The sequence below is a fragment of the Ptychodera flava genome, unplaced genomic scaffold (genome assembly GCF_041260155.1).
Source record: "Ptychodera flava strain L36383 unplaced genomic scaffold, AS_Pfla_20210202 Scaffold_28__1_contigs__length_4768798_pilon, whole genome shotgun sequence".
NCBI lineage: Eukaryota > Metazoa > Hemichordata > Enteropneusta > Ptychoderidae > Ptychodera > Ptychodera flava.
In genome coordinates, this window is record NW_027248350.1 from 1,394,420 (window position 1) to 1,419,275 (window position 24,856).

The window sequence follows — 24,856 nt, forward strand, 5'->3', positions numbered from 1 at the left end:
GTTTCATCTCGCTCAGGCTAATTTTAGGACTCGGGTATGTAATCAGCGTAGCCTAATATGTTCGAAAAGCAGCGTGTCAAATACTTTCATTGTTGTTGAACTGAGCACGTCTCCGTTAACGACTGCGTCCTCGGCCAAATCTGACTCTTCACTACGTTCTTGATCGTTGTTACAGTGCAGTATGAGCCAAAGTCGGACTGTTTTACATTTAAATCGACCTTGCGCACGCAGTCTTTTTCAGGTTTGCCGTTGTGGCCCACGCTTGCTTTTTCAACGGTACTGAGCGCCAGCTTTGGTCTGCTGGACGTGTTTTTGCGGTATCACCGTCCCTCCACCCACCGATACCTGCAACGTTTAGAACGCTGAGCACAGCGTTGAAGAGAGCTTGTGCACTATGCCGCCAAGCCTATACATAATCTCTGCGTGTTTAGGGACTGGACACACATTACAGGGGGGGGGTGGATGGGCCGGTGTTTTCGAAACACCGCTGCGTCAAAAATAGTGACCCTTCAAAAGTTCATGCACAAAAATTAGTGACCCTCCCCCTTATCCGTGCATGAAAATAAATGACCCTCCCCTGTTACTCAATACCCCCCAACAAACCCGCAATGTGTTCAAGACCCCCCTCTGACTTGCTATACTTTTGAAATCCCCCTCCCAAAAGGAAGGCAAAATGTGGCTGATATAACGCTTTGTCCAAAAAATTTCAAATCATATGTGTGTGATAATTCATGTAAATGTACTTTGCTGAAGTGGCAGGTAAAAAGTGCATGCGTGTACAAAAATGTAATTTTTAGATTTCATCGATAATGTTGATTCACTATACATGGGAGTCTATGACAAAATTGTAAAAAAAAGATTTTCACAATTAATAATATGCACTTTTTCTGCATATATGGACCCTGAATGATTGACATAATTGTACTTGATTAGAAGAGGGTGGTACCACGTGCATCTGTGTACAAGAACTTGTTTTTGGAATTTCGCATAAAAAGTTCATCCATCATACATTGTAGTCTATGACAAAAATAAGAATAATTGTTTTAAAATACAAAACTTGGCAAATCTGTCTATTTATGTACACTGGATTATAGGTATAAATATTCATGATTAGACTAGAGTGGTTTCAAGTCAATGGTTGTGCAAGAAATTTCATTTTGGCATATCACTGAAATGTTGATTCACTATACATAGCAGTCTATGACAAAACTATGAATAATTTTTTTCCAATACAAAACTAGGTAAATCTGTGCATTTATGTACACTTGATTATTGGTATTAATGTTCATGATTAGACCAGAGTGGTTTCAAGTCCATGATTGTGCAAGAAATTTGATTTTGGAATTTCACTGAAATGTCGATTCACTATGCATAGCAGTCTATGACAAAACTATGAATTTTTTTTCCAATACAAAACTAAGTAAATCTGTGCATTTATGTACACCTAATTATTAGTATTAATGTTAATGATTAGACCAGAATGGTTTCAAGTCTATGGTTGTGCAAGAAATTTGATTTTGGAATTTCACTGAAATGTCGATTAACAATGCATAGCAGTCTATGACAAATCTATGAATAATTTTTTTCCAATACAAACTAAGTAAATGTGTGCATTTATGTACACCTAATTATTAGTATTAATGTTCATGATTAGACCAGAATGGTTTCAAGCCCATGGTTGTGCAATAAATTTAATTTTGGAATTTCACTGAAATGTTGTTTCATAATGCATAGCAGTCTATGACAAAACTATGAATATTTGTTTTTCCAATACAAAACTATAAGTAAATCTGTGCATTTGTGTACACCTATTTATTAGTATTAATGTTAATGATTAGACTAGAGTGGTTTCAAGTCCATGGTTGTGCAAGAAATTTGATTTTGGAATTTCATCGAAATGTTGATTCACTATACATTGTAGGCTATGAGGAAACTACAAATAATTCATAGGTTATCTGATCCTAAATTGTTATTCAAAAGTTGTTCGACCTGAAGCTTCCAGTTGTTATTGATGACATTTTGCACTATTCTGAATAGTTTGTATTTTGTCAATGTCCTAAAAAAATAAAAAATGTACATACAGCGACATGAACATTTGACACCGACCTATACCTAATATATTGCCAATGGGAGAATGATATCAAATAAGTGATCTCCCAAATTGTTATTGAAAGAGTCATAATAGGGGACAGTTATGCACAATAGAGGAGTTGGATAAGTAGAAATCATGACAACTTAAATCAATGTGGCTGCTTGGATCATCAATACATTGTTTATTATACCCTTAAAATTGCGCCCGAAGGGCGCGCCGAAAATGGAAATGGCAGAAAATGAAAGTGCCTGGAGGTATTTTTTCTTTTTTCAGTATTCCATTCTTCAATACGTGCACATGCAAGTTCAGCTTTGATGCATAAAAAAGGGTGACCCTCCCCCATAGGCATACACAAAATTTTATGACCCTTCAAAAATGCTTGCGCGAAAAATGGCGACCCACCCCCAAAAAACACCGCCCCCCCTGTAATTTGTGTCCAGTCCCTTATCAAATATATCGTGGTCGGTAATCCGCGACCGTTTAGACAAAAGGGAAATAATGCCACGCGGTGTAGCTGATAAGCTGCGGTTACACCTGTATTTTTTTAAACTGGAGGTATCCGATTAGTTGCTCTGTAAATATTCCCTATCAGTGATCTAAACGATCTTATGTTTACGTCAATCACTAGGGTATAAATTTATTTCGGGCCAAGCGGTATCCAATGGCCCAGAATTGCTAGTGGTAGACACAAACATCGGGCAACTGCTGTCTACGCTCGGTTTTGTTTTCTTTGCAAAGACATTTATAAGAAGGACAGACTTTGGATGGACAGACTATCATGTCACTCGACAGCAACCTTTAACGATTTCATCAAAGGCAAACTCCTCAGATATGCTCGCACTTGTAACAACAACGACGACTTTATTAAAAAAGTAACAAAGGTGCATTCTATCAACGCTTGTAACACTATAGGTCCGGCTGCTTGTGTCCATAAGCTTTCTCCACACAAACAAAGCACTATCATACACATTGTACATGTAATTCCCTACACACACATGTATCATAAACGAAACAAGCAATACTGTAACACAAACCATTGCATAGTAATGTGGGAATCCTATTTCACACATATCCGAAATGAAACAATACCAATGAAACACAAACTTTTGGATAGTAAAGTGGGAAGTCTCTTTCGCATTTTTATGCCAGGCAGAACACATGATATAGTTCGGCGTTTAGTTCGGCTTTTGGTCACAGGTGTAAAGAGGCCAGTGTTTAGTACAGAGCACCGAACCTGAGACCAGCCCTCCGACACCGAATTAATTAGTTCTTTGTTAGTTCGGTGTTGTCTGGTCACAAGTCCAACTGATACAGGTTTAACTTTAATCCAGTGTCAGCTCCGGAGTAAACAAGCACATGTAAACCCCCTTATAGTTTGCCATTTTAGTAATATTTCAGGAATTTCCCGGTACGATGTGTCCCAACACTTTTCGCCGAAAGAAAGGCCACGTGTCAGCAGGGGTTCGAAATTTGAATTAAACAAGATATGAACTGAATATGCTCACGTGTTTTACGACAGTTTCACTAATAGTAGTACGCTTCACAGAACAATCAGATATCTGTTAAATCACTATATGTAGCAGGTTTTATCAACTTCGCACAGTACTCTCAGAGTTTAATCACTAATTACAAAACTTTATTTAATATGCAAATGAGCTGTTTATTAACTTGACACTGCTCAATGCTTCATGGGACAATTAGATATCCATCAGATCAACATTTGTAGCACGTTTCAATAATTTAATGCTGTAATTTTAGAGTAATGTCACTAATTACTAAGTTCATTAAATATGCAAATGAGACCTAAATTAACTTGACACTGTTCAATGTTTCATAGCACAATTAAATATTTATCAAATCAATATCTGTAGCACGTTTCACCAAATTTGGTGCCGTAATTTCAGAGTTACATACCTAATTACAAAGCTTATTATATATGCAAACGAACCCTTCATTAACTAAACATTACTAAATGCTTTACAACACAGTTAGATATCTGTCGGATAAGTATTTGTAGCAGTTTTCATCACATTTGATGCAGTTATTTCGGAGTTAAATCACTAATTATAAAACTTCATGAAATATGCAAATGAGCTAATTATTAACTTGACACTGCTCAATGCTTCTCAGTACAATTGGATATTTATCAGATCAACATCTGTAGCAAGTTTCATCAAATTTAATGCTGTAATTTCGGAGTAATATCACTAATTACAAAGTTCATTAAATATGCAAATGAACCCTTAATTAACTCCACACAACTAAATGCTTTACACCACAATTAGATATGTGTCGGATCAGTATCTGCAGCAGATTTCATCACATTTGGTGCAGTTATTTGGAGTTATATGACTAATTACAAAACTTCATAAAATATGCAAATGACCTATTTGTTAACATGACACTGCCAAATGCTTCTCAGTACAATTAGATATTTATCAGAACAATATGTGTACCCAACTTCACTGACTTCGGTGCCGTAATTTCAGAGTTATATACCTAATTACAAAGTTCATTAAATATGCAAATGAACCCTTAATTAACTTCACACTACTAAATGCTTTACACCACAGTTAGATATCAGTCGGATCAGTATCTGCAGCAGATTTTATCACATTTGGTGCAGTTATATCGGAGTTATATGACTAATTACAAAACTTCATAAAATATGCAAATGAGCTATTTATTAACTTTACACTGCCCAATGCTTCTAAGTATAATTAGATATATATCAGATCAATATTTGTTGCAAGTATCATCAACTTTGGTGCAGGAATTTCAGAGTTATCTCACTTATAACAAAAGTTCATTAAATATGCAAATGAGAAGATAATTGACATGACACTCACAGTATCATGATAATGTTCTGAGATTGTCATCTGTGAAAAGTTTCATGAAATTTTGTGCAGTATTTCTTGATATATATCTACACTGTCATTACCGTCTCCATAGAGAAACCATTGTACGGAAAAAAACGATATTGCATAACTTCATTAATATGCAAGCCACACTAACCAAAATCTAATCAGTTCTTGCAAGTAGCATATGGTACCTGTCTACCAAAGTTGACTTGAATTCGTTCAGGCGTTTTTGAGTTATCGTGTAAACAGACAGACAGACAGACACACACTAACACACACACACACGGACAGACAGACATCGCTATGACATTAGCCCACTTGTTTAACACGTGAGCTAAAAATGCTAAAAATTGACCTTTGAACCTGAGTCGCATCGTTAACATAACTTGGCGTGTTGGTATAATTGAAAAGGCAATTTATTTGTCTTAAAATGATATAATATGCAATACCTTCTACATTGTTTTCATAGTATATAACCAAAACTTATCTTATACCCAAAAACTTTATGTCGCAAATTACAGCCAATCTCAAATTCCACCATTTACCTAGACATGATGCAAAGGGCAATGCTTTGAATTAAATGTGTTTTATTTGCTACAAGAACACGTCAGAAACTTGAAATAGACTTTTAATAGAAACAATATTGCATGCTATCGCTGTAACGGTTGTATTTTGAAGGGTACCGCAAAGCCACAATATTGCCGACTCGCATGCGCTTTTGTTAAACCAGTCTTCTTGGAAATCGTCCGCTGCCAGCATCTACAAATGTAAGCTCATCTGCGTTTCTTTTTACATTACACACTTGTTTTTATGAGTAATTTTTAATATTGCAACATTCAGCTATAGGGCGCCTAATACTTTTGAGAAATTTGAAAAATATGAAATTCAAATTATTATCCCAAATTAGTTCCAATAGTGTTCTTATAGTTTTTATGAAATAGAATAAAAACTTACCCCATACCCCAAAGTTTATATCGCAAATTACTATCACGGCTATTCTCACATTTTACCTATTTTTACCGAGACACATAATACAAATGGCAATGCTTTGTATTCAATTTAGTTTATTTGCTACAGGAATATGTCGGAAATATGAAATATACTTTTAACAGACAAAATATTGGCATGCTATAGCTTTAATTATCAATTGTCATATTTTGAAGGTATCATAAATCACAGTGTTACTGACTTGTATGCGGTTTTTGTTAAACCTGTCTTCTTGTAAGTCGTCTGCTGATCTTTTTTATAGAAGATACTGCATATAACAATATGTTATTTCAAAGACTCATAAATTACCTTGCAAATGATAGCTCATAAACTAGGTTACGTTGAAAAATGAGCTCAGCAGATGACTTACAAGAAGACAGGTTTAACAAAAAACGAATGCGAGTCGGCAATACTGTGATTTTGCAGTACCCTTCAAAGTTTGACAGTTAAAGCTATAGCATGCCCAATATTTTTCTGTTAAAAGTCTAATTCAAGTTTCTGACATGTTCCTGTAGCAAATAAAACAAATTTAATACACCGCATTGACCTTTGTATTATGTCTAAGTAAACAATCTTTAGAATTTGAGATTAGTTTTGACAGAAACTTACTTGATTTGCGACATAAACGTTCGGTTATGGGATAAATTTTGGTCCTATTCCATAAAAACTATAGAAGATACTGCATATAACAATGCCATTTAAATGACAAATAAATTGCCTTTAAAATGATAGCCCACGAGCTAAGTAAAGTTGAAAAATGATCTCAGCAACCGACTAACAAGAAAACAGGTTTAACAAAAACGCGTGCGAGTCGAAATATTGTGAATTTGGCGTACCCTTCAAAATATGACCATTACAACTATAGCATGCCAATACTTTTCGCTATTAAAAGTCATAAAAGTCATATTTCTGACTTGCCCCTGTAACAAATAAAACAAACTGAATACAAAGTATTGTCTTTTGTATTGTGTCTATAGGCAAAAAATTGGTAGAATTTGAGATTAGCTGTAATTTGTAACATAAAGTTTTCAGGTGTGGTGTAAGTTTTGGTCATATATCATAAAAATATAGAAGATATTGCATATTACAATATATCATTTTAAAAAAGAATAAATTGCTTTGCCAATGATAGCCAACAAGTCAGGTTATGCTAAATAATAAGCTTAACAGATGACTTAGAAGAAGACATGTTTGGCTAAAACGCATGTGGGTCACAAAATCGTAATTTCGTGTACCCCTTCAAAACATGGGCGTAACAGGTATTGAATCCCTTTTTTTGTTTAAATTCCATTTCGAATCCTAGGGATCCCAGGGCTTTTGAAAAATACAGGTTTGTTATCCTTGGGGGCAGTGCACATAGACCCCCGTCTAGTCCACGGCCTTAAGAGTATGTGGTAAGATTTTTGGGCCAGGGTTGTAACTTCGTAAGACAAAAGCGGCAATATGTAGTTTCGGAATAGCACTTTTTGTGTGGCCTTCAAAATGAAAATTAATGTCATGGTTAATATATGAGATCGAATTCCTTTAATGCATGGTTCGAAAACGTAGCAAAATCCAAAACAGCCTGTTACATTTGGTTGATTTGAGCCACGAGTTTGCTAAAATATTTTGCCAAATAATTGTAGCATGTTATTTATTTCCATTTCAGACGTTGTTAACAATTGATGATGGCCTGGACAGAAAAGAGAGACGTGATATTGTAATATTTTAGATTGAATTTGGTAATTTTGTAAAACCATTAATAAGCTTAAGGTAGAGGTAGTATGCACCTCGAAAGTGAAAGGCTTAAACTTTTGCTGGAGAAATCTTTCTACAATTCTCTTTCAAAATTAACAATAGAAATTAGGGGTCACCGAGCAAATTTGCTACTGGCGACAAATTACCCAAGATTTACCTATATTTTAAATTCAAAATGTCCACCATCCCTGAGTTACCTCTAAAGGGAATAAAACTGTTTCCAAAAACTATGACTTTGAAAAATATTTTTCACCAAATGCTTTAAAATGAGGCCAAATGAGTGGTAGATCAGAAAAGTATTGTAAAAGTTTGAGAGACCAAATATTTGTCCCCGAGGCGCATTCTACCACAACATGCAGAATAGATTTTTATTGGAATAATGCATGAAATCTTGTAAGTTGTATAGAAGTATTGGCATTTCCTAGAAGTATCCGTCTTCATGTAAGCTGATGTACATTTAAATCTGTGCTTCCTTTGAACCACCGTCGTGGGTGGAGGGACGGTGTTTGAACAAAATTAAGTTCTCTGGACATGAAAAAATGTCAAATCTGATAAAATAGCACTTCATAAAGAGAGACTGTCATATCATATGAACCTAATATTCCTTTTCTCTTTGGTGAGCCTGAACTATTTGATTCAAAGAAGTCCGAGTACTACGTTCTGGACATGAACAAAATCGCCGCCTGGCAGCCATATTGAAATTACCTTAAAACATATGAACATGCATGGCCCTGATTTCATACTGTCCCATATCAAGTTTAAAGTAAAAACTCTACAAAGACACATTGAAAGTGCATTTAATCCAGGAGAACATGAAGAATCCAGTTTATTTTTTCCATTTATTCATAACAATTTTTCTGTTTGCAGGCGTGTATGGTTAACATGCAAGATTTTAAGGTTTTTAATGTTTACCTTTATTTTATAGAATTAGCATAAAGGATTGTACTTTGTATTAAAAAACAGCAACATCATATATTGAATAGCCATTGTTTATTTTCATGTAATTCTATACAGCATTTTACCGGTAAATTAATGAATTATTCAAGTCAGTTTAAAAAAGAATATGTATTTTCAACACCTACGTCTGAGTTTTGATCAAACTTTCTTTACTCATTTTGTTCATCAAAATATTACATACTTATAGTCTTCATATATCAGATATCCTTTCCACACATATTACAGGAAAATATTTTTTCATGGGATATCTATCTGTTGTACGACCCTCCGTGACGCAACAGTGAAATGCCTAAATCACTAACAGCGATTACTTTAAAAAATACTGAAAGATCCGCAGCAGACATGAAAAGTTTTTAACCCTTGTATACACATTCATTGTAATCATCTTTGAGAAAAAACTTCTTTCATCGTTTGGATGACGACTATCATAAAAGCCCTGGTATTATTTTGAAAAAAATTACCATTGAGGATGTTTGTTCTAAAAAGTATATCTATTGATTTGACATGAGAATATATGATATAAATCTGATATTTAATAAATCATGTTCATGGAATTGTAAAGCTGTAGGAAGACATGGTATATTATTTAGAGATACTTGCAAATTATTTAAATTAGTGCTTGTTTAGAAAGAGATCTCAAAAGTGATATTTACTTAGTTAATGTATGGTTTAAAAACTTATGGAAAACCAAAAACAGCAGGTTGCATTTGGTTGATTTGAGCCACGAGTTTGCTAAGTAGAAGTTGGATCAGAGCATATAACTTTTCATTTCAAGACAATTAGCAAATAATTGTAGCATGTTATTTGTTTCCATTATGGACGTTGACAGTTGACGATAAACTGGACCAAGTAGAGAAAGAAGATATTGCGATATTTTACACTGAAATTTGGCAAGTTTGTAAAACCAGTAATTAGCTTGCATTATTGCATGAGGTTGCGACTTTGAAAAATGTCCTACTAGATGATTTTGAACAATGATTGCTTCGGTTCTTTGAGTCATATCATTGCTGCTTTCCGACTGTTAAGGTCAAAGCTTTAGGTCAGAGAATAGCCAAAATCGAGAACACAACCCTTGCCAGGAAGTAGCCATTAAGATGCGATATATAAGTATACGGTAGGGCACATTAAACTACAGTCCTCAGGTGGGAACAAACTGTTATTACATAGGCAGAGGAAACTTTTCACCATTCTTTCAAAATCAGCACTAATATTGGGAGATCACCAAGCAAATTTAGTTACTGGAGACAAATTACCCAAGAATTACCTATATTTATATTCAAAATGGCCACAATCCCTGAGTTACCTCTACAGAGAATAAAACTAAGAATGTGAAAAAAATTATACACAAGAGCTTTGAAATGAGCCCCCACAAGATCAGAAAAGAATTGTAAGTTGGAGAGTCAAAGTATTTGTCCCCGAGGTTCATTCTACCATAACATGGAGAATAGATTCATATAGGAATGCATGATCTTGTGGGTGAGTATTGGCACTTTCCCATGTGTATCTATCTTCCAGTAAGCTGATGTAAGCTGATGTACATCTGTCTGCAAAAAGAGTTTAACTCTGTGCTTCCTTTGCACAAAATCAAGTTCTCTCGACATGAAAAAATGTCAAATCTGATTCGGATACTAAGTTCTAAACATGAACAAAATGGCCGCCTGGCGACCATATTGAAATTACCTAAAACATATGAATATGCATGTCTCCGATTTCATATTGTCCAATTTCAAGTTTAAAGTAAAAACTCTACAAAGACGCATTGACAGATCATTAAATCCAGGAGAACATGAAGAATCCAGTTTATTTTTGACATTTATTCATGCAAATTTTTTCTGTTTGCTGACATTTATGGATAACTTGCAAGACCCTTAGGTTTTTATGTGTGCCTTTGTTTTGTAGTATCAGCATTAAAGGATTGCGATTGTGCTTTTCATTGATGTACAATTTTACTAACATCATATTGTATAGCCATTGTTTATTTCCATGTAGTTCAACTGATACAATAATAAATTATTCCATAAATGATATGCAAGTCAGTTTAAAGTAGGATATGTATTTTCAACAAGTAGTTCTGAGTTTTGATCAAACTTTCTTTACTCATTTTGTTAATCAAAATATTGCATACTTATTGTCTTCATATATCAGATATCTTTTCTACACATATTACAGGAAAATATATTTTCATGAATTAATTATCTTTTGAATGACCCTTCATGACACTACAGTGACATGCCTAAATCACAAACACCAACTGCTTAAAAAAATAGTTAAATATCTGCAAACAAGCATACAAGGAAGTGTTTAATCTTTGCATACACATATATTAGAATCATTAACCCAAAAAAGCTACTTTCATTGTTTGCATGGAGAAAATTATGAAAGACCTTGTAATTTTTTGAAAAGATTTTGAAGAGGTTTGTTTTGAAATGAAATTTCTTTCTACTGGTTTGTCATGTGAACTATTTTGATATAAATCTGATGTTTAATAAATCGTGACATGGAATTGTAAAACTGTAGGAAGATGTGGGTTATTGTTTACAGATACTTTAATATTGTTCAAAATATGTGCTTATTTAAATAGACACATTAAAAGGAGGTATTTGTTTTTGCAATTGACTTAATGACGTTGTATGCCATGCCAGCACATGGTGTGTGCATATCCTTGTACAGAAACCAGGATTTATGTGGGAGTGTTTTACTGTGTGGTATTTACAAAATGTAGAAAGAAATACCACTTTTGAGTCGTTCATGAACTGTACACGGGTATAACCTTCCCTGTATGTCCTAGTGCATACATAGTCACACATACACATACACACGTACATACATAATAATATAAGGTGTATATAATGTTAAACAAATCTTTCATTCAAGACGCATATTGTCCATGACAGACCTCTAGGGAAGGGAACATATCACATGGGTTAATCGCCTCATGGACAAAACTGTTTTTGATGAGAAAACTCTGATCACCTCAGTCTGTTTGGCTGTCACTGAACAACCCTGTGTAAACATAGGTATAAACATACATGTACTACACGTGAACATCAATGTAAACTGGATCAGAAGCACATCATAAAATAACAAATTTGTTCACAAACATATGTACGGTAGGCTATGTAATACTTTTGAATAATATGACATACACAAGCAGTTTGCATGCATCTTTTATGTATTAACAAGCATGATACATGTACAGTCAAGTAACAGCTATTCAATAGTGCATTGATCAATACTTGCATACACATTGGTAGCCATGTACTGGCATGGTATATACAGTGTGATAGATAACAGTGCACACAGACAAAAATTGGCACCATAATCGCTTGTGAACCAATACATGGCAGCTGCTGTATAGTATGAATCAGGTAAGTAGGAAGTTGGGAAACGGAATGGCAACTATACATACATATCGCATAGTTTGGAGACAGTTTCCCTCACAAAAAGCCACAATTTATTCAATCAACCAGCATCAGCGGCTTTCAACACATCTCAAAATAAATACTTGATAACTCCTTTGCATGAAAACTGATCTTCTTTGCATTTTTGGGTGCGATTTCCAACGAGACCCAAACTTTCAACGTGAAACTGCAAACTTCTTGCAACAGCAGAGGTGGTTTGAAAGTGGTGGTGCTACAGTGGCATTCTCGCAACAGCAGCAGGTGGTCAGGGTCTGGTTTGACAGTAGTGGTGCTGTGATCGGCTATCTTGTCAGTCCGTGATCATTAGAAACATTAAAATTTAGGGTACCACAATGATTGCACAATGACACCCACTGCTGTAGCAAGAAGGTCGTGGTTTCATGTTGAAAGTGTGGGTCATGTTGAACTGTTGGAAATCGCACCAAAAAAAAGAAGATCGTTTTTGAAGTAAAATCGTGGCCTTTCTATCAACCAACTTTTCTAATGTATATATGTACCACATCATAGATGTTGTGTATCGATTCACAAGCCACTGTGACTGGCTCATGTAGGTATGAATACACCCTGGTTGAGTGAATCTCATGGTCCAAGCTCAAGGACCTCAAGAGTTACATTCAATGTTGAACACTGGTACAATGTCTCTTCGTTTTCTAAAGTGACTTGGCAAAAGCTTACGGTAAGCACAGAATGACTGTAACATTTTTTGAAACTCATTTGTCCTCAGTAAGGTACATTCATTCTGGCTGTAGTACAAATGCTGCATTTGCTTCAATCATCCAAGCAGAAAATACACACAGGATATTACTCCGCATTCCTGAACTCTTTTAAGCTCTCTTTTATTTTTTTAGATCTATCCTACCAGCTTTGGAAAAAACAACTGTTTCACCATTGAGGTAACAAGATTTAATCCATTTGCATCATTTCTGTTTGGAAATGTCCAACTTCAATGTTAAACAAGAGAACTGGACTGAACGAGAGTGATCAAAGTGTGAGGACTGGATATTTGACGTTGTAACTATGCGTGGTTTCTGCAAAGTTCACAAAATAGGAATTATATTTTATAAGAGGTGTGTTGTCTTCAAGGCAAAAGCGTTATGTAATAGAAATATTTTGTTCCTGAATAGCGTGTCAACATCAGCACTCTTTTAAACTCAGGTAGGCATTAATGACACATTGAAAAACAAATGAGCATGTTGTGTGGTGTAATGCCGTACTGCTTGTTTTGAATGGGCTGGCAATACAGAACGGTGCAAATCAAGATGATAACAAACCTTTAGAGAATGTACCGGTATCTTGAAACAGGTTGTGACATGCTCGTTTTGAGAACTGTGCTAAAAAGGCTTATATTTTTTCTTGATTTTGTCTTATCTGTGCATAATTGCAAGGGTAAATATTACAAACTTGCACTGAAATACGGAAAAGACTTTTTTACAGTGAAGTACTAGTTTGGCTCCCACTGCTAATCATCCCTAGATTTGAACAGACTATTGCCATGGGTTCCCATGTAAGCTGCCCATTGCTGCTGACTGTATGGCAGTATTCTACTGCAGTGTTTGTTTGGATCGTCCAGACTGGGATCTCCCTCACAGGTGCATTTCAGTCGCATTCTGTACACTGTCATCTGTCCCATGTGAATGTTGAAGGGGTTGTAGTTGGTTTGAGATTCATGGATGGCATCATCTTCATCTCCGTCATCATCTGCAAGAGTGGTAGGCCATAAGCATATCTTGAATGAATGAGAAAGATAAAATTTGTAGGTTTGAAGAAACCACTGATTTTAAGGAAAACAAGTAATTGACAATGACATAGTCCCCACTTGTAATAGGAGTATTAGTCTTGATGGAGCAGGGAAATGTGGTCATTAAGAAGTATCATTAAAGTGTACATGTTCAGATCTATGGGAACATAGGTCTATGTCATTGTTCTCAATTTGAAACAAGAGGCATGTCTAAGTTATGGTTCTAAATCGGGAAAAAAGATCAGACCTCTAGCTGTATTGGCCAGCCAAGAAATACATATGCACATAATAAATGAGGTACAAGATGTGACATCTTAAGGTCTAATATCCTATCAAAATTGAAGCGTATAGAACTTGTGGTTACTGAGTTATGCATATATATGTATAATCAAGGTCAAAGATCATCAAGGTCACGTGACATTTTGAAGAAAAAAATTGTATTGCTAATTAATCCCTATATGCCGAAATTCAGACCTCTAGCTCTATTGGCTTGCCCAGAATTATATTTATGCATAATTGATGATGTAAAGCATGTGTTGTCACAAGGTCTCCCATCCTACTAAATATTTTAGGACATTGCACTTGTGGTTACTTATTTATTGACATAAAAATGTATTTTAGGTAAAAGGTTATCGAGGTCACATGACATTTTGTCAAAAAATTTCTATCCTATAGTTATCCCTATATACCAAAAATCAGACATCTAGCTCTATTGGCTCGCTAAAATTAGATATGTGCATAATTAATGAGGTACAATATGTGGCGTCATAAGGTGTCTCATCATACCAAATATGAAGGGTGTAGCACTTGTGGTTACTGAGTTATGGACAAATATGTATATTTGAGGTCAAAGGTCATTGAGGTTATGTGACATTTTGTCAAAAAAATTGTATTGCTAAGTTATCCCTATATACCAAAAATCAGACCTCTAGCTCTATTGGCTCACTCAGAATAAGATATGCACATAATTAATGAGGTACAGTATGTGGCGCCATAAGGTCTCCCATCATACCAAATATGAAGGGTGTAGCACTTGTGGTTACTGAGTTATGGACAAATATGTATAGTTGAGGTCAAAGGTCACCAAGGTCACGTGACATTTTGTCAAAAAAAATTGTATTGCTAAGTTATCCCTATATACCAAAAATCAGATTTCTAGCTGTATTGGCTCGCTCAAAATTAGATATGCACATAATTAATGAGGTACACTGACATGGACTCACGGACGGACATGACCCAATCTATAAGTCCCCTGGACTTTATCTGTGGGGACTAAAAACTGTGTCACTGCATCCTTTTTGCTGAAATATGATGGGAAACTAAATTTTTATTTTTCTTGGCCTTATACATGGGAGTCTATGGAGAACAGCCTTCTACATGGGAGTCTATGGAGGTGTAAACTAAAAAGTCCTCTAACACAGCCAAAGTTGATCGCATTGTGAAACAAATCATCATGCATCTGTATGGGGTAGGGTACTATCCTTGTGCAAAGTTTAAAAGAAATTGACCTTGGCATGTCTGAGATATCTGCGTGAACGGACGGATGCACACACGCACGCACGCACGCACGGATGACCAAACCTATAAGTCCCCCGAACAGTGTCCGTGGGAACTAACAATCTGGTAGGAAATTGTGGTGTAGAGTACGAAATTTCATACTCTGTTGGACAGATTTTAAAAGTGTTTCTTTGAAAACTGGACTTCCCTTGTAAGGATTCAATGCCTGATAGTATTTAACTCGCAAGGAGTACACATTTAAATATCACTGGGATCTCCCATGATACATGTCCATACTGTATACTGCTGATCTGGTATCAGGGGAAAAGAGAAAAGTAACTACTGGTATATGTAGTTCAAAAGATAAGAGTTTAACTAGTATATGTCAAAACATTACTCATGTGGCAAAGAAACTGAATAAGGTGCACTCTTCTCAAATTCAAAGCTGTGGAGACAGGGCAGGGTAAATATAGCTAGTTCAGAAATTTGCGAGAAATTTGCGAGAAATGGACACTTTCTCGCTGTATAGCGAGAAGTGAGCGAGATACATACTTTCTCGCGATCAAGCTGCGAGAACTGTGGTTTCTCCGATGCATCTGCGAGAAATTGAATTCTTGCAATCAATCAGTGAGAATTGTTTTCTCGCTCTGCATCTGCGAGAAATTGTGAAATTTTGTGAATGCTTACACAGAAGAATACAATTTCTCGCAGATGCAGAACGAGAAAACAAATTTCTCGCTGATTGATTGCGAGAATTCAGTTTCTTGCAGATGCTGAGCGAGAAAACACATTTCTCACCAGCTGATTGCGAGGAAATCAAATTCTTGCTAAGTTATTGCGAGAAAGTTATGTATTCTCGCTTACTTCTCGCAAAAAGCGAGAAAGTGTCCATTTCTCGCAAATTTCTGTGGTACTAGTATATTGTGAGGTGGGCAATGAATAATGTGATTAAATCAAGGGATTTGAAAGTGACAGGTGCAGGCAAAGCATTGAAGACAGTACATGAAAGGGGTTGGTGAAGCATGGAAGAGGGCAACACATAGTATTGGGAAAGTGACAGGGGTGACGGATTGAGGAGGGCAAGGCACAAGGGTGGGTGAAACACAAGAGTGGGTGAAGCATGGAAGCGGGCAAGTGACTTTGGTGGGTGGGCATGGAAGAGTGCAACACACAGGATTGGGCAAGTGACAGGGGTGGTCAACAGATTGAAGAGGGCAAGGCAACAGGGGTGGGTGAAGCACAAAGGTGGGTAAAACATAGAAGAGGAAAAGTCCTACAAACACTACACAATCTTTTTCTTACAAATCAACTCCACTACTGCTGAGCACTGCATCTACCGGTAGTTTACATTACTGCAATAGACACATCTGAATGGTTAACTCACCACTACCCAGACACATATCCATTACTTTATCTTCATAAGCATCATGGTCATCCCCATAGTACTGATCTGTAATTAGCAAGAACGTTGTCAGTTGTGTCTGCTAAATGTGAAATTATTTCAAAGTATTTATTTTTATTACACTACTTGACACTGCCTATTCTTGCCCTCCCATCTGATATAAAACATTGTGCCATGAATACCCTCTACAGACAGACCACTTCTATATATGTACCGGTATATATTTATCACTTTTTTCCAGTCCCCTGGATGGCCACCATACAAATGTTTGACTGTGCTCTACTTACTGTTTGGATCAAATCTCTGTACTTCATTGTCCATCATCTCATCGATGCATTTCTGCTGTACAGGCAAGATCACCCTGGTCTTTGCTGGGTAAAACCAGTATGTAGCAAAGATCACGTCAATGCTGTGTTCGGCATCAGCATTTGAGGAATTCAACACAGGTGCTAGTGTGCCAGTTGAGAGGAGTCGCTGCATGCCGCCGCCATCGTGCGGGCCAACATGGCGCCTGTTTCTCTTGAGTGTTTCGGATATGCTTCTTTTGCGACCTTTATTATCACTCTGATCAATGTGATGTGTATTATCTGTGTTCATTGCATTCCCTTGGAAGACACTGTGTTTACTCCTCGTCTTCGTTTTCCCTTTTGGTTTGTGGCTGCCTTTGTACTTGGAATTGACATCGACATTTGAAGAGACAGCGCACTGTTGCCATAGAGATCATCCTCTGTGACAAAAACTTTTACAAACCTGTGATTAGAATTCAGAAACTGGATGTCATCACCGAGCACTGAGCTTCTTTTCCTAAGAATCCTGGCATTATCCCTGTTAGGGTAGCTAACTTCAGACTTACCATTGTCTGAAATAATGGAGGAGTTTCTCCTCAGTCTCTTGGAGGATTTTTTGCCTGCAAGACAGCATTCCTTTTTTTCTCTGTCACTCCTGGAATTTTTCCCTCTAAACTTGCCTTGTTTGTCTCCAGTGGCAAGATTCTCTGCTGGTTCAAACATTCTGTATCGTTCCTCTTGATCAGGCTGCCCTAGAGGATGTTTCCAGATATCAGCGTGGTAGTTCATAGATTCAAGCTGTCTGTACGCTGTCTCAAAAGGCTCTTGGGTACTGTACTTCCCATATAGATTTGTCAGATACCGGTAAGGCCCATTTATACCTCTTTGCTCTCCATCCATCTGAAAGTCTCTGAAGCTGCCAAGGTAATTTGTGGTAGAATCTCCATGTCTGCCTGGTAAACCCGCAGTGTCCCCTAAATAAGTTTGCCGATCTTCCATGTCTCCATGATATCCTGAGTCCAAGTTCAAACCCTGTGGCCATTTTGTTTCAGAGAAATATAGGTACCTCCATGGCGTTTGCACTTGCCAGTCACCAGGATATGTTCTTGTTGGTGTCTTTCCTCGGCGATGCTTCTCATCATCATGAGGAGACCAACCCCCGTATCTTGTATTTCCATCATTCATATCTTCATCATATTCCCAATATTTTTCTTTCCAGACTGGTACCCTGGTGTCTTTCTTTGGCTTTTTCCTTTTGTCATTCCCACTAAATGAGCTATGTATGTTTCCTGTGATGGGGACGTGGCTGACACACCTGTTTTTTTACTTTGCTGTCGGCTTCCGGTTGCAGTGTTTCCTTTCTTCACGCCTTTCTCAAGTTGTCTCTGTTTCGCAAGATGTTTCATGTAAGTTTTCTTGAACTTTGGATGTTTCTGGACATACTGCCAGGCCCGGGAGGATGTGTTGACAACGTTCTTGTGCTCCAGTTCCCATCGCTCCTCTGTTTAAATGAGAAAGAAGTTTGGTTAACAAAGGACATGCAGATGTACAAGAGTAGACAAACAAGCTCTAAGCGTAAGACTAAAAAGCCCTAGGTTTCAAATTGCATGTTTATACTGTAGTGACAAACGTGAGAGATCTTGGCAACAGACTCTCAATACATTTCAGAAATATCAATATGAAATTTATATATTTTCATATTCATTTCTAAGAGTGGAAGTGCTGAAGTGTGTAGATCACTGTTCTTTCACTCATGGACTTCAAACCATACCAGACCACTCATACAAATACAACTAGGGCAGGCACACTTGCACCCTAGCATCATACGGTTCTGCAATCGTGATATAAATGTCATTTTTGGTGTGTAAGGCTGCTTTCTCAAAAAATGGTTAGGGGGTGGAGGAATTCAGGGGGGATTCGAAAATTTTGGGGGTAGTGGAGGGGGGACTTGAAAATTTTGCTCTACCTGTAGGGGGGGACTTGAAAATTTTTGGGTCCCTTTTGAGTTTTACATTTTCCAATTCCAAGTTTTTGTAGGTATCAATGAAAAATGAATACCATTTTTTATGTCATCAAAATGTTAGTAATAATTTAAGAAAATCTAGAATAATTTTGTCACATTTCATGACTTTTATCTTGAAAAAATCTAATCTCTAATTTGTCGTAAAAACAAACTGAGCCTCGTAACAGGGCAGAAGCTGCAACTTTTAATGATTTCTGAAATATTTCTATGCAATATAACAACTACAGTTTCTTGCTATCTCCCTACAGCATGCTCAAACACACAATATTTAGTTTGTCGACAAAGCCTGTATATATAAATATAAATATGTATTTTGTGATAATTTAATTTGAGTCCAGACTGACGGTCAGTTGTCAGTGATACAAATGCATGGTACACATACCGGTACATAGGCTGCGATATAGCAAGCTAAATACTGGACAATTCAACATGCTGTAGGGAGTAGAACAAGAACGCAGTTGTACAACTGAACAAAAATATTGCCAAAATCATCAAAGTTAATACAGCTACTGCCTACGGGTAGTGTCACTATCAGATACTACCCTGCTACTGCAGTGTCACTGTCACTGCATACCTGAACAGTGACAGAGACAGCTCTGACTCTGATGTACATGGTAGTTGAAGAGGAGTGTTGGTCAAATGACACTCATGACTGTGAACCCCACTTGTACACAAGATCAGGCCAGAGAGCACACATGGAAGAAAACATAGAAATGTGAATTCTGGCATATGAGAATAATCAAATATTAAAGAAAAAAGATAGGGTAACCATGCTTGATTTTCTAAATTTTCACACTCTTATTATAAATGATACATAAGTAAAACTTTGAATAGTAGAGACTAAAAGAAAAATATGTGACCAAATGGAAATATTTATTTTTAACCAAATTTGCAATTATCACACCAAAAATTTCAGAGATTAAAACATTTATTTGATGGAATATTTTACCTTCCGGTATTGTCAATTTTGAGTAGCATCTAATTCATATCCGTCTTGTAGTTTTAAAACAATTTTTTGGTAGGTCACTGTGCGATACGGCAATTAGCCAGAATTCACAATTTTCCTACTCTCTCATGATTGCATTTTGTGTGCTCTTCAACAGGAGCAATTGACCTGGCCAGAGTTTGATTAACTCAAGTTGGCTTTAGACCAATAAATCTAAAAAATTCACTGATGCACTTAAAGAACATGCCTTGGGAATGTGACTATACAAAATGCTAATATACGTAGTGTTGAATACCTGTGAGCAGAACGGCGCAATACATGTTTATTTTTTCTGCGCTCACATCCTTTACAAATATGCGGGCCTGTGATAGTTTTTTGGGGGGACTTGAAAAATTTTGACCATATAGAGGGGGGACATTTGAATTTTTTAGGGTACTTAGGGGGGGGATCTGAAAACAAATAAGATTTCAATCGAGATTCCTCCAGCCCCCCCAATCCTTATTTGTGAACGCAGCCTAAGTGACATGTTTCAATGGGTTACAATTCAGTGCCACAACTTTGTGTGTGAGGTAGATATGTATGTGCGATGTAAACGATTACCTTGGGTACCATCACACATGTCAAAGTCATCAACTCATTGATAAGTTACAGTAAACCCAGCATGAAGCAGTGGCTCTATCTGGACCAATAGCTGATCTACAATGTAGCTGTTTTTAGTAACAATTACAGCTGACAGTTAGAAGATGTTTGCCGAAGCTAAAACTGTCTGCCACATACACTTGAGGCACCCAATTGAAACCCCCTGTGATTATGTAAATTCACTGATTATCATTAATTGACTACACACGATTCACATGGTACACTTGTCGATGAAGAGGGAATCACTGACCAGAGTTGTAGACAACTGTGCCTGGTGTATTAGACTGTCTGTTCATCATGTACATTCTAGTATAGCCTTTGGAGTTGAACCGTAGCTTACACATGTCAGATCTGCTCTGTTCATGGACGTTGGTACCTATGGAAGATTAGATTTGGTAAATGTTAGAAAGCTTTGAAATCAGAGGAGAGGATATCAAAGCTGACAGTATTTATATGAGAAAATATTTGTCATGTGTGACTGCACAGAAAATACAACATAAGGAGAATCAAGGAATTGTAACTCTATGTGACTTATGTAGCATTTTCGCAAAACGGATTTCTACACTGGACAAAAAAGTCAAAAAGACCATTCTGATTTAGTAATATTTTTTCTTCCAGCATGCAACCAAATAGCCATGTATACATCTATATATTGAAATTATTCCTTGTGCTTAAATCTCAATTAGCCGTCACTTCTGATGTGTTTACTAGTATTTTTTTTTCTGTTTGAAAATTAGTTTTTTGTCTCATTTCAAGATTATGCCGAAATGGCTACTTTAATCATAACCATTTTAAGTACAAGCTTATCGTTACTGACCAAACATTAATGCACACTAGAATGCAGCTGTCAAAAATAATAACTTGTATTATACAAATAGTGTCAACTGGCGAGATTAATAATTTGTATTTCAAAGTACTTTTGGGAGAATGTACAAGTGCTTGTTTTCAGAGATGAAATTAATTAAAATATTAAAAGTAAGATTTAGTGTCCCCTATAAATCAATTTGTTGAAAAATTACCAACTGTTTTATCGCTGTACTATTACTCACTGCTTACACAGTATACAGGTTGGTATCACCGTCACATACATGTACCGGTAGTTATGATGCGCCAGATGACGTAAGAGTACAAAAGATAATAGGTTAAAGGTCATAGTGTGGTCTCTCTAACCTTCAATAAATGTGAATTCTTCATCTTTGTCACTGTCACGTTTCTCACAGTCTGAGATCCAGTACAGGAAGATGTCGTTGCCATGGCCTTCAACACTGATCGTCAGGGGTGAATTCTGAGATCCCACCGTATCTCTAATGTAGGGGGTCAGCAGTGGTCTGCCTGTTTTGCCATCCAAAATGGTGCTCTATGAAGAACCCGAATAACCATTAGTATGACTTATTCTTCAGTTCTGGTAAGGTGTGTTTGATGATTTTAAATCTCTGCTGCTGTACTATGGGAATTGAATTGAGATAGTGAGTTCTGGTGATGTTGTAAAATACACAAAAACTGCTCTTGGTTATTACTGTCTTGGTGGGAACAATACTTGTGTAAGCAAATAAGGCCCCCCAAAAAACTGTGCCGTTCTGATAACATGGTTTCAAAATAGGGTAGGTAGTTCGGCCAGAAATTTTTTCCCAAAATATATTTTTATTTTTAAATAAGCATTTTCAGGGGTTCAGGGCGGTCAAACACTGCCCACAACATTCCCAGAAAAATGTATCATACATATAAAAGGAAAAAAAACCCATAAAAGACATCCTTGCTCGAGCAAAAATCAAATATCAAGTAATGAACACGTGATTTTACACGGGTATTTTTTCTTCCTACCTTTTACTTCCGTGTTTTCGTGTTTCCGTAGCTCTTAAAAGTTTAGGGTCTGCCGGTGAAAAATAGGGTAGATCGGGTTATCGGAACATCACAATTTGTTTTTGTTCAGCCTAAGCTTTAACAAAGCCACACTTACAATCAGAGATAAGTTTGAACTTGAAGGACAGTGACACAACCTGCACTGCTTGAAAGTTTGAAATTCTCTGAACATAAAAATCTCTGTAGCAGTGCTATTAGCATTCAAGAACTGAGATGAATTCTTGTGGCAACAACTGGGCGCAGCCATTGGTCTACTTCTAAACCTTCTGGTGCTATACCAAACATATCTAACCACCTGTACAGGGCTTTGACAAGAAAATACAAAAAAACAAAAACCCAACAACAAAATAAAACACATTTCAACATTAAGACAAGGCTTACCTGAGAGTAGTAGTAAATAGGATAGCCAGGGCCGTGTGCGTACTTGATCATGAATAGCCAGGGCCGTGTGCGTACTTGATCATGAAGTCAGGTACATCATCATCATTATAGTATCCTGCAGCTGGTGTACTAGAAACAACAGCGGAAAGGTAAACGTTCTCATCTTTCAGTGAGTTTATCCAATATGATTTGAATACCTTTCTGATACAAGGTCAGTATAATACAGTCAGGTACCCTACTATACACACAGACTGATATTATATCTGACACTGCACGCTTTGCGGTATTCATTAGAAAGGGTAATAACTGGTACAATTAAAGTCATTTCTAAATTAGGGGTTACTTTCACAAATGATTTCATAACTTCATTTGCATTCATTTTGGTGTCGTGGGAAATATTTGAAATTGGGCTTTTAGACCCTAATACAATGGTAAAAACATTAAATAAGTGATTAAATAAGTGACGACACATAGCACCAATCAGTGTGTGAATGCAGCACTAACATGTTAGGTAAAGGTGACCAATTGGACAGTTTAAATGGTTTGATCTATGCAGGATTGTCAGAGAATGACAAGTAAAAGAGATCTTGAAAATTTGGGAATGGAAGGAAGAAACAATAATGAGAAGAGAATTCATTAAATAATATCTGAAGAACAGAGCTGAATATCATTGGCATGCAACTTGCTGCTTTCCTTTTGTAAGATATATAACTGCATGCTGAAGAATGCCCTCTAGTGGTCACATTGTTTTACTCTTTTGTTCACAAGTACAAGGTATGTGTCTTGGGTGTATGTCCTGAATTCTGCTGTGATGTGATGTTTTAAAATAGTTTTGTTTAACTTGTATGTTATATTTTGACAGAACTCTTGCACTTTGGTTGACAGTAGCGATGAACAGAATGCGTCGAGAGCAATACAATCATTATCTCATTTCTCATCATCATGTATGCAAATGTCATACATGACAAAATTAACCTGTACAATCCTGATGATCTGTAAACAGGTCCACAATTACCATTGATAACAATAGGTAGGGTCACACTATGGTGGTGAAAGGGTTAATTCTTGTAATCTCTTTAAATTCTCATACAGAGATGTTCCAATAGTTTTTGCTATAATTACTGTTTATACTTGCAACTATCTTTTCTGTATGCGAAGGCAGAGACTAGTATGAAGTGAATACATACATGTACCAGTAACAAACAAGAGGCAGTGACCGATCTTACTGCTTTATCTAATTTCCATTATTCTTTGCACACCGAGTTAGGACAATCTGTTATCTCATGTAACAATTTTAAAATTGATCATACACATATTAACCTGTTCACCTAAAAAACATTTTCTGAGTACCTTTTGCTACAAGTCAAAATAACATAACACTCTATGTTATGCACTGGCTGCTAGGGAAATAATACCGTTCTGGATTTAGCAATACTTTACTACCCACGCTAAAAGGAATTTAAATAAATAGATTACATTTCTGTGCTCCAAGATTACACAACTGAGTGGTATGTTTGTTCATACAACGTCATTGTGTAACTTCTGTGTGAACTGACAGTATGTTAAAGAAAATGTCATTGAACTCTGAGTGAGTGGTGATTGTAAATTAGTAACAGTACACACTGGGAAAAAAGTCAGTCTACAGCGACAAATATTACATGTGTATTTGCTGGTGAATGCAACAATACCAATGTTTATGATTTTAAAAATGATATAATGTTGACGCATGGATCATGATTATTAATTTACTGATAGTGAAAGAGAGAACAAAAGATCTGACAACACTTTGAAATTTTATTCACAAGTTTGATAGCATTCTGAGCTCTACACCCGTCTTGACGCAGTGTAATGTTGACTTTACTAAGCCATGACTGCTGGCTACAGATTCACAGTCAACGATTGTGATAGCATCTGAGCTAACTTATCTTGACACACAGTGTGGTATTGATTTTACTACACTAGCTACAGGTTTACAGTCTCTGTACACTATTCTGTGTAGTATACGGAAGTAGGAAGTTGGTATTTAC

The 24,856-nt window shown here is 36.5% G+C and overlaps 2 protein-coding genes and 1 long non-coding RNA gene across 3 annotated transcripts in view; 1 reads left to right on the plus strand and 2 right to left on the minus strand.

The window, feature by feature from the left end:
• Positions 1-7,635, plus strand: part of LOC139127051 (uncharacterized) — a 68,281-nt gene extending 60,646 nt beyond the window's left edge. The window contains exon 3 of the long non-coding RNA XR_011550911.1: positions 7,589-7,635. This is a non-coding gene — a long non-coding RNA (uncharacterized lncRNA). The remainder of the gene's footprint in view (positions 1-7,588) is intronic.
• A 912-nt stretch (positions 7,636-8,547) lies between these two features.
• Positions 8,548-17,290, minus strand: LOC139126955 (uncharacterized). The gene is made up of 3 exons (XM_070692875.1): positions 16,981-17,290; positions 16,676-16,741; positions 8,548-13,754 (listed from the first exon to the last, which is right to left on the minus strand). Exons 1-3 carry the CDS (start codon positions 17,288-17,290, stop codon positions 13,516-13,518), a joined length of 615 nt encoding a protein of 204 aa, XP_070548976.1. The 3' UTR covers positions 8,548-13,515.
• Positions 17,291-20,830: 3,540 nt separating this feature from the next.
• LOC139126956 (uncharacterized) lies at positions 20,831-22,880 on the minus strand. Its single transcript, XM_070692876.1, has 3 exons — positions 22,830-22,880; positions 21,759-21,945; positions 20,831-20,964 (listed from the first exon to the last, which is right to left on the minus strand). Exons 1-3 carry the CDS (start codon positions 22,878-22,880, stop codon positions 20,831-20,833), a joined length of 372 nt encoding a protein of 123 aa, XP_070548977.1.
• Between the last annotated feature and the right edge of the window lie 1,976 nt (positions 22,881-24,856).